This window comes from Pseudorasbora parva, chromosome 18, assembly GCF_024679245.1.
Source record: "Pseudorasbora parva isolate DD20220531a chromosome 18, ASM2467924v1, whole genome shotgun sequence".
Lineage (NCBI taxonomy): Eukaryota > Metazoa > Chordata > Actinopteri > Cypriniformes > Gobionidae > Pseudorasbora > Pseudorasbora parva.
The window spans coordinates 10,433,638-10,444,658 of NC_090189.1; the positions used below are offsets into that span (position 1 = coordinate 10,433,638).

Sequence of the window (11,021 nt, forward strand, 5' to 3'; positions counted from 1 at the left end):
CTGTGCATTATATTGGAACAATGATTAAAAAAAGTCACACATGTAATAACATGTTTCATTTAAAAAAATTAAACAATTCAGTGTTTTGCAGTAGAATTGTCCAACCCAGTTCAGATGAAGAAAAGGCTGAACAAAATCAGCCAAAAGATAACAACAACAAATAGCAAAAGATTCCTGGATATACTGATTAGTCAAAATGAAAGAGAATCCCGATATATATATACTCTGACTCTCTGACTCTACCATCTGAATGTCTCATCAGAAATCAAGACTCATCAGACCAGGCAACATTTTTCCAGTCTTCAACTGTCCAATTTTGGTGAGCTTTTGCAAATTGAAGCCCCTTTTTCCTATTTGTAGTGGAGATGAGTGGTACCTGGTGGGGTCTTCTGCTGTTGTAGCCCATCCGCCTCAAGGTTGTGTGTGTTGTGGCTTCACAATTGCTTTGCTGCATACCTCGGTTGTAATGAGTGGTTATTTCAGTCAAAGTTGCTCTTCTATCAGCTTGAATTAGTCGGCCCATTCTCCTCTGACCTCTAGCATCAACAAGGCATTTTCGCCCACAGGACTGGCGCATACTGGATGTTTTTCCCTTTTCCCACCATTCTTTGTAAACCCTAGAAATGGTTGTGCGTGAAAATCCCAGTAACTGAGCAGATTGTGAAATACTCAGACCGACCCGTCTGGCACCAACAACCATGCCACGCTCAAAATTGCTTAAATCACCTATATATACATACACACATACATACATACATACATACATACATACATATGTATGTATGTATGTATGTGTAAGGACGCTGAGGCGGCGTTAGAATCCATATGCAGTGTTTATTTACAGGCTAGAGCAAACAATTCCAAATCGACAGGCAATGGACATAAACGTGAGGCAGGCAGAGGTTCAAACACAATAAGGCAGTCCAATCCAAGCAACTATACAAAGGGAAGTCCAAAAGGCAGAAACAGAATAAACAGGCAATGGTCAATAACAAGATAGCAAAACAATATAGAAGGAAACGCTCGGTAAGGCAGGTTAACTGGCAATACTTCGCACAGGAATGATGGCATGGCCATGCTTAAATGTCCACCAAACAGGAAGTAACCAATGAAGCAGAGGGAGCGGCACAAAGTCAGTACTCGGGAGAGGGCTCCCTCTGCTGGCGTGGCGTTACAGAATCCCCCCCCCTAGGAGCGACTCCTGGCGCTCTACGAGGACGTCCCCGTGGTCGCGGTGCTGGACGGTCGGGTCTGGCTCGGTGAAATTCTTTGATTAGCGATGGATCCAGGATGTCGGGAGCGGCTACCCATGATCTCTCCTCAGGTCCGTATCCCTCCCAATCCACCAAGTATTGGAGCTGACCCCCTCTCCGTCTAGAGTCCAACAACTCCTTTACCGCATACGCCGGAGTTCCATCAATGTCCAGCGGTGGAGGTGGCTCCCGGTTCTCGACGTTGGGGTCAGCATCCGGGTGGACCGGTTTGAGGAGGGAAACATGGAAGGATGGAGAGACACGATAGTTAGCAGGAAGCTCCAACTGATAAGTGACCTCATTTATCTGTCTCAAGATTTTAAATGGGCCTACATACCTTGGGCTCAGCTTCCTGCTGGGCAGTCGTAACTTGAGGTCCCGTGTGGAGAGCCAGACCCGTTGTCCAGGTTGGTAGGGAGGATGTGGGCGTCGCCGTCTATTGGCCTGGATTTCCTGGTTCCTGACCGCTCTTTGCAGACGCACATGAGCACTGTCCCACACCCTCTCACTACGTTGAATCCAGTCATCCACTGCTGGTACTAGAGATGGTTCACCTGACCACGGGAACATGGGGGGTTGGTATCCTAGCACGCATTGAAAAGGAGTGAGTCCTGTAGATGAATGCCTTAGCGAGTTTTGCGCATACTCTGTCCATGGTAAAAACTCGGACCAACGATGCTGTTCACGACCACAGTACGACCTGAGATATCTGCCAATTTCTTGGTTCAGTCTTTCAACTTGTCCATTAGATTGAGGGTGGTAACCTGAAGTCAAACTAACATTGATGTCCAGTTGTTTACAGAAGGCCTTCCATACCTGTGATGTGAACTGTGTCCCTCTGTCAGACACGATATCTTCAGGTATACCATAGACTCGAAAGACATGATGAAACATTGCTTGGGCTGTTTCCATGGCTGTGGGGAGACCTTTCAATGGGATGAGCCGGCAGGCTTTAGAGAACCGGTCAATAATTACCAGGATGGTTGTGAATCCATTCGATAGGGGAAGATCAGTGACAAAGTCTATTGAAAGGTGTGACCAAGGCCTTTGAGGTATAGGCAGGGGCTGTAACAAACCAGACGGCAGTTCCTTGGGGGTTTTAGATTGTGCGCAGACTGAACAGGATTTGACGTAATTAGCTACGTCCTTGACCATGGACGGCCACCAAAATGAGTTCTGTGTGAGGTGAAGGGTTCTCGAAATACCTGGATGCCCAGAGCAAAGTGATGTGTGGACCCATTGCATGACTTGAATTCGGAGATTTGATGGAACATAGTGCTTGTTTGGCGGGCAACCTGGTGGTATGTGCTCGTTCTGTTGTTCTCGCTGAATGTTTTCCATCAAATCCCATGTAACTGGTGCAATGATGATAGATGGTGGGAGGACTGATCCTGGTCTGAATTCTGCTTGTGGGTGATCATGCCTTCTGGATAATGCATCTGCCTTGCTGTTCTTGCTACCCGGACGGTAGGTTACGGTGAACTGGAACCTTGTGAAGAAGAGTGACCAGCGTGCTTGGCGGGGATTTAGTCTTTTTGCACTTTTGATATACTCTAGGTTCTTGTGATCCGTAATGACCTGGAAGGGGTGAATGGAACCCTCCAGCCAATGTCTCCATTCTTCAATGGCCGCTTTCATGGCTAGAAGCTCCTTGTTGCCGACATCATAATTGCACTCTGCATCGGTGAGCTTCCTAGAAAAATATGCACAGGGAAACAGCTTGCCTGGTTGTCCATGGCGTTGCGAGAGCACTGCACCTATCCCACAGTCAGAAGCATCTACTTCCACAATGAATGGTAGGTTAGGGTCTGGATGTTTCAGGATGGGTGCTGTAGTGAAGCTGTTCTTTAGATTAGTGAATGCTTGAGAGGCTTGATCAGTCCATTTTAGTCTTGATGGTTTACCTTTGAGCAATGATGTCAGTGGTGCGGCTGTCGTGCTGTAATTGCGGATGAAACGTCTGTAAAAGTTGGCAAAACCCAGGAAGCGTTGAAGTTCCTTAACTGTGTTGGGTTGTGGCCATTCCATAACCGCTGTGATCTTGGAGTTATCCATTTCCACACCTTGATAGCTGATGTTGTATCCTAGGAATGAGGTACGTTGTACATGAAATTCACATTTCTTGGCTTTTACGTAGAGTTGGTTTTCTAGTAGTCTGGTGAGTACCATTCTGACATGACGCTTGTGCTCCTCCTCTGACTTGGAGTAAATCAGGATGTCATCAATGTAAGCGACTACGTACTTGTTCAGGATGTCTCTGAAGATTTCATTGATAAACGACTGGAAGACGGCAGGTGCATTGGACAGCCCATACGGCATGACCTGGTACTCATAGTGCCCCCTAGTGGTCAGGAAGGCAGTTTTCCACTCGTCACCTTCTTTAATTCTGATGAGGTTATAAGCACTTCTGAGATCTAACTTGGTGTAAATCTTGGCCTCTCGGAGCTGTTCAAGTGCTGCAGGTACTAACGGTAGTGGATAACGGAATTTAACTGTGATTTGATTCAAACCTCTGTAATCAATACATGGACGAAGCCCTCCATCTTTTTTCTCCACGAAGAAGAAACCGGCCGCTGCTGGTGATGTAGATGGACGAATGAACCCTGAACTTAGGGCTTCTTCGATGTACTCTTCCATAGCTCGGCTCTCAGGACGTGAAAGAGGATAAATCTTACTTTTGGGGGGCATGGCGTTTGGTAAGAGGTCGATGGTACAATCCCCAGGACGATGAGGTGGTAGCAGCGTGGCTTTGGCTTTACTGAAGACCTCCTGTAGTTCCTGGTAGCATAACGGAATGGCAACTGGTTTTGACTCAGGGCTTTCTATACTGGTGGTTAGACATGGTTTGGTAATGCTGTGGTTTAGACAGTGAGAAAAACAGAACTGTGACCATTGCGTGATCTCACCATGAAGCCAAGAGATGACTGGGTCGTGAACAGATAGCCAGGGGTATCCGAGGATGATTTCATGACGTGGAGAGTTTATTACGTAGAATGTGATGGTTTCCTGATGAAACAGCCCTACTTGAAGTTGCATGGGCAGAGTTTGTTGACTGATACCGTCTCCGATGGGTTTGTTGTTGACGGCATTAACCATGATCGGAGGATTGCAGGGTTGCGTGGGGATATTGAATGTTGTGATGAGGTCTTGATGAATCAAATTTAATGCTGAACCGGAGTCAATCAGCGCTGCGAATTCAAAAGAGTCATTTTCAGTAGAAATCTTTACTGTGGTAGTGGGAGACTTGATATTAGTCAGTGAAAGACTGTCAACACTCACCCGGCTGTTTGTAATGGTGTTCCTCCGGGCTTTGAGTGGGCAAACAGAATTGCGATGGCCTGCCTCTCCACAGTAGAAACACAGGTTGTGGACTAGCCGTCGTGATTTCTCTTCATCAGATAGCCTGGTGACTCCTAGTTGCATGGGTTCAGGACTGGCATGGTCATTAGATTGGTTGGAGCTGGAAATCTGCGTTACTGGCTGGATAGGCATGTTTCTCACAGGGGTTGACTTGATTTGAGCAAGGTTGCTACGCATGAGATTGTCAATCTTGATAGCTAGTGTAATATAGTTTGAGAAAGAGAGATCCTCACCCTTGCAAGCAAGCTCTGTCTGTAGCTGTAAGTTCAGACTGCGTTGAAACATGGCCTTGAGTGAAACGTCATTCCAGCCACTCTGTGCAGCGAGCGTTCTGAACTCTATGGCGTAATCAGCGGCTGTCCTACGGCCCTGGGTCAGTTGCATGAGACGGGTAGAAATATCTTTTCCACCTGCTGGATACTCAAACACCTCTTTAAGTTGTTTCACAAAATACGTGTAAGATGTTTGAAACACACGGTCAGATTCCCAGACTGCCGCGGCCCACTCGATCGCTTTACCAGTTAGCAAAGACATGAGAAATGCACACTTCTTCTCATCAGACTCAAAATCACATCCTTGATGCATGAAATAGATTTCAACTTGCCGGAGAAATCCTTTACATTGCTCCGCTGTACCATCGAATTTATCTGGTAAAGCAAGGCTTACCTTCCGAGGCGTTGGCGGTGGTAGCGATTGTAGGTGTTGAGTAAGATATTCATTAGTCGCTTGAGCCTTAGCCAGTTGGTCTCTGTACTGTTTGAGCATATCGCCTTGATAGGCGAGTGCGGCCTGTAACTTGGCAACTTCTGCTGGATTCATCGATGGCGAAGTATTATGTAAGGACGCTGAGGCGGCGTTAGAATCCATATGCAGTGTTTATTTACAGGCTAGAGCAAACAATTCCAAATCGACAGGCAATGGACATAAACGTGAGGCAGGCAGAGGTTCAAACACAATAAGGCAGTCCAATCCAAGCAACTATACAAAGGGAAGTCCAAAAGGCAGAAACAGAATAAACAGGCAATGGTCAATAACAAGATAGCAAAACAATATAGAAGGAAACGCTCAGTAAGGCAGGTTAACTGGCAATACTTCGCACAGGAATGATGGCATGGCCATGCTTAAATGTCCACCAAACAGGAAGTAACCAATGAAGCAGAGGGAGCGGCACAAAGTCAGTACTCGGGAGAGGGCTCCCTCTGCTGGCGTGGCGTTACAGTATGTATGTATGTATGTATGTATATATATGCTGTTTTGAATAGGCACAATAATATATCTGTTACACATCACATAAAACATGGGATATTCAAATATATAAAGAAAACAAATGTTAGGTTAAAGAGTCAGTATTTTACTGTACTGACACACCGACTTGAATTTAAAAAAATATATATATAATTTTCACACATTTTAATGATTCACAATCACATCTTTAGTAATAGCATGACAATAACAGTATATGTTGACACATTTCTAACATGTTGAACAGTATGCGCTAATAATAAAAATAAAAATAGAATTGATATCTTATCACAGTGAAGGAGAAAATATTATCTGTATATTATTTATATATTATCTGAAGAGGGCATGTTTACTTTTCCCAAGCAGACAATCTTTATAAATCTAAAATAGGTGTACATGTGTGATGCAGCGAACACCTGACTTGTACCGTTTTTGAAATGTCTAAATTAAATGCACAGTAAATGTTATAATGAGATTTTTTTATGGAAAACATAAATTATTGGTGTTGATGAAGTCATTTATTGTAGTGATTCTCAGCCAGGGGGCAGGGGCCCATTCGGGGCCTCAACAAACTTCTAAAAAAATATCTAAAAACTAAACTTTATGTTTTATTAAAAATGAAAACATGAGAGTTTTCCAGCCCGGTTCAGATAGAGAACAGGCTGAATAAACCCAGCCAAAATAAAACAACACATTCCAACATCAAAAAGCTCCTGAGTATAATATTTTGTCATAAGATAAACCAATCCTGAGACAATAAAGGGCACATATGTAAAAGCCATGCTCACAGTAGTTATAAGAATGAGATGAAATGCCCTTCTCTTCGTGTGGTTTTCCTCCTCTCTCCCTCTTCCTCTCTCTCCTGGTCCTGACTGCTTCAGAGCTCTGAGAACAGCCACAAGACAGAACAACTGGACGGAGAGGAAGAGGATGAACTGCGGTGAGTAGAACCATGTATAAATATATTTCAAGCCTATAGTAAAGATGCAGACCAAACAGGATCCAAGTGTGATTATCCAAACAACAGTGCAGCAGATCACTCTATATCTGAGAGGTTTGAACTTCAGAAAGGTTACAGGATGAACCACCGCCAGGTAACGCTCTACACACATCAGACACTGAAATAGAGGACGGCCAGTGATGGCAAATCCTATAAAAAAATCTGTTAATGTCTCAATGTGGATCCAAGTCTCAAATAGAGAGAGCAAAGAATTCAGAGAGTTACAAATCTCACAAACAGAGAGATTGAGGTTGAAGAATCCTGATGCAAATCCACTTTCTGTTCCTGTGATGATGAGCCATATGACATAGGAGTTTGCAGGGAGACCAAATATGAAACTGAAAATGTCCAGAATGTTGAATAGCCCAAACAATGGACTTGTGGTGTTTGTAGATGATCCAAATGTGTTGAAGTTCACTGAGTAATTCATTCCAAACCTGTATGAATAAAACTCAAACTCAATACTCAACATATAACAATGATTTGATTTGTTTACTATTGCTGGCAGGGTTTTGCGGACCAAAAGGTTACATGATGAACAATTTTGCAAAGAAAATTCTAAATATCTCACTTCCTGTTGGTTTTCAGATTTCGTCCCAAGAGACTTTTTTATTTCATATCTGTATGTGAAACAAAGCGGGAGGGGCACTTTGTTGAAATTTTGTAGGTGGTGCTATAAAGCCACAGCCTGACAAGCCAGACCCACATCAAGATGTTTGATCTGGAAACTCACCATTGACAGGGCTCAATCCGAGGGGCGGGATAAACGGTTGTCTTTCAAACTCCCTCTGCACGTGATAGGATAGCGCTACACCAACCAGAGCAACGAAGGTGAAGCAGAGCTTGTTGATAGATTAAACGTTCTTTTTAAGAATGACTTCAGTGCCGTTTTTTTGTTTTTTTCTCAGAGAAAAGCTTAACTCCAAGTCTTCCAGAGTTGCGGTCAAAGCTGATTCGAAAGACCGCCGCCGTTCGCCAGTTTCTGTGTTTACTAGAAGCACGCAAACGCAACTCGGCGTTTATGGCCCCGCCCGCCGACTCTACACACGATGTGATTGGCCCGTCCAGATTGTGAGGAATACAGCTCAGAAGGGTATTGAGAGTTCCTAGACAACACTTGCGGGCAGATTAAATTTGCTGCCGCTAGGGTGCGTCTAGATTTCTAGGCTAATAAAGCCATTTTGTCAAGCCTAATTCTGAAGCCAATAACAGACGAAAGTTTTGCTGAATCAAAGCACAGAGCACTTGCTGAAGGCACAGAAGCTGACATTTTTTGCTCTGGGTGTGCTTTATGATCCAGTCACGCAGAACCTTCCCATAGCGTCGATGCAGCATGAGTTCCCTTTAAGGTCACGCCACTGACATTTTGTTTATGAACTGTGCCTTTGAGAAATGTTTAATGTTAAAAATAAATTGTGCATTAACTTAGAGCTGCTGTCCGAAATATTTTTTTGTGTTCAGGATTTACAAAAAATATATAATGAGAATGTACAACAGCAATTTTTCAAATCATGTTTTTGTCTTATCCTGAATAGTTATGGTACATTTATAATAAGTGTTTATATTGGGACTATTTCAGACTGGACTGGTAGGAACCGCTGCGGAGGAGCACAGTCCCTGCGTGACTCGCCATAGACATAAACAGAAGCTCCGGCTACAATGTTATTCTGCAAGCATGCAGTTCTGTTTATGAACCGCTAAGGCGCAAAAAGTTCTGGACTGCAGCTTTAAAGAAAATGAAGAAAATATGGAGCACGCAGTGAATTTCCGGATCAGGTGAATATATTTGAAACTTAAATAATGATTATCAATATTTGAATGGCTTGTATAAAAATACAAATATTAGATTTGCAAAATATCACAGATATTACACCATTTAAACATTACTAAAATAATTACTGAGTTACTAAAACAATCTTTGTCATAGAATATACTTGTTTGGTCACAGTTTGAACGTTCTTGTTTCAATGTGTTTAATATGGTAAATAAATATACATATACATGGGCTAAAAGCAAACCGTTTTCGACACAGAGATCGCTAACAACAACTGCTGTCTCAGGCGACTGCATAACCTAAGCAAATTGGATTGTTACCATAAAACACTCAACTCAGTTAGCATAGCTATTAATAGTTTAACTTAGAAACATGTTCATCTGATTATTATGTGTTATGTGTATAACAACGCAAATTATGTTAGCAAACATTATGCAAACAACCTCTTAAAATTCAGAAGAATAAAAGCGAGCACACTGAACATTATCAACAACCTGATAATAAGAATCCAGCAATATCCTACAGTAAGAAAGTTAAATAATACTGCAGTAAGCTTCAAACAAATGACTCAATAGTTTAATATAGTACAACTTACCTTAGTTTAATCTCTTTACTTAAATCATTTATGTTGGACAAGAGTGTCAGTGATGTCTCTGTCCCACTCTGCATGAGCGCCAATGGCCATGTCTTTGCCATGTGTGTGTGTTTTTTTTTTTTTTTTTTTTTTTTTTGCGTGAATTGATTAGATGACAAAACACAATGTAAATATTACGATTTTCCATTCAAATTATACTCAAGGTATTTTGGCTATGTATTTGTGCACACTCATTTCAAAGAACACATTGAATTTAACTTGACATTTTGAAATATAAAGACTAAATTGTATTTTCTTGTAAAACCTACTCATTTAGTCTTCGTTTTATTTAAAAGTTCAAAAAACATTTGTGATAAAATACAGGGGAAATCGTTCCAAACAATTACTTTGTAACATTTTAAAAACATTTTAAACCATTGTTTCATGTACACACTTTACTTCATTTAATTGGAGAGTATATTTTTCTAGATTTATATAGTTTGCTAGGTACATATATATTTAGACCTATAGGTATGTCAGGAATTGTATAATGAATCTGTGAGTGGATGGATTACTAAATAAACAGGAAATTGAATGAAAGAGGAACATATTAACATGTTCTGGAATCATAAATGCTCATTTACATGAAAGAGAAATGTCATTGGAAAAACAAGGGGGAAATGTAAAGCCAAAGTTAAAAGCAAAATAAGGTTTGGTAACACTTATTTGGGAACATTAAACAATTTTTAAAAAACAATGTGAAACACAGGGGCAAGAAAGCTTTCCAGTTCGTAGTAGATAAAGAGCAGGCTGCACAAAACTAACAACAACGAAACAAATAAATACAGCAGAAAAAAGTTCACCAGAATAGTGTTGTGTCAGAATAAAAGAGAACCCTGCGATAATAAATGGCACATATATGACAGTCGTGCTCACAGTAATTATTAGAATGAGATTAAATGCTCTGCTCTTGTGGTTTTCCTCCTCTCTCTCTCTCCCTCTCTCTCCTGGTCCTGACTGCTTCAGAGCTCTGAGAACAGCCAAACAGCAGAACAACTGGATGGAGAGGAAGAGGATGAACTGAATCAAGTAGAAGCTTGCATATGAGACTAAACGAAACATTAAACACAAACAGGATCCGAGAGTGATTATCCAGACCACAGTGCAGCAGATCACTCTATATCTGAGAGGTTTGTACTTCAGAAAGGTTACAGGATGAACCACTGCCAGGTAACGCTCAACACACATCAGACACTGGAACAGAGGACGACCGGTGACGCCTAGTCCCATTAAAAACCATGTTAATGCCTTAAGTCTTGAAAGCCAAGGAAGAGTACTGACTAATGCAGAGAGCAAGGAATCAAAAGTGTAAACAATCTCACAAACAGACAGATTGAGGTTGAAGAACTCTGATGCAATTCCACTTCCTGTTCCTGTCATGATGAGCCATATAATGTAGGCGTATGTAGGAACACCAAACAGGAAATGAATACTGTACACACATAAGTTTAGAATGTTCACCACTACAAAGGATTGAGTTGTGGAGTTTGTAGATGTTCCAGATGTGGAGAAGTTCACTGTAGAGCTGTTCATCTCTGTCAGGGGAAAAATAAATTTGGCTGAGAAATCTTTAATTATTTTATACAAAAACATCACATATAGCATCAAAATGGGTTTGACAGGTTTGGCATCTCCTCTAACATCATGTCAAACTTCTACCGCTGCACTATAGAGAGCACACTGTAAACCCTAATGTTGTCTTTACTTAAACAAATCAACTTGACTAAATATTACTAGTTTGGTCCAAAAACTCAAAAA

General features: G+C 41.8%; 1 protein-coding gene across 1 annotated transcript; it reads right to left on the reverse strand.

The window, feature by feature from the left end:
- Positions 1 to 6,585: 6,585 nt before the first annotated feature.
- On the reverse strand, positions 6,586 to 10,796 carry LOC137047097 (chemokine XC receptor 1-like). Its single transcript, XM_067424658.1, has 2 exons — positions 10,140 to 10,796; positions 6,586 to 6,603 (listed from the first exon to the last, which is right to left on the reverse strand). The coding sequence occupies exons 1-2, from the start codon at positions 10,794 to 10,796 to the stop codon at positions 6,586 to 6,588; spliced, it is 675 nt and encodes a 224-aa protein (XP_067280759.1).
- Between the last annotated feature and the right edge of the window lie 225 nt (positions 10,797 to 11,021).

What these genes read in the sequence shown, in the direction of transcription:
- LOC137047097 (XM_067424658.1), bottom strand. Translation starts at nt 10,796, where the DNA reads ATGAACAGCTCTACAGTGAACTTCTCCACATCTGGAACATCTACAAAC.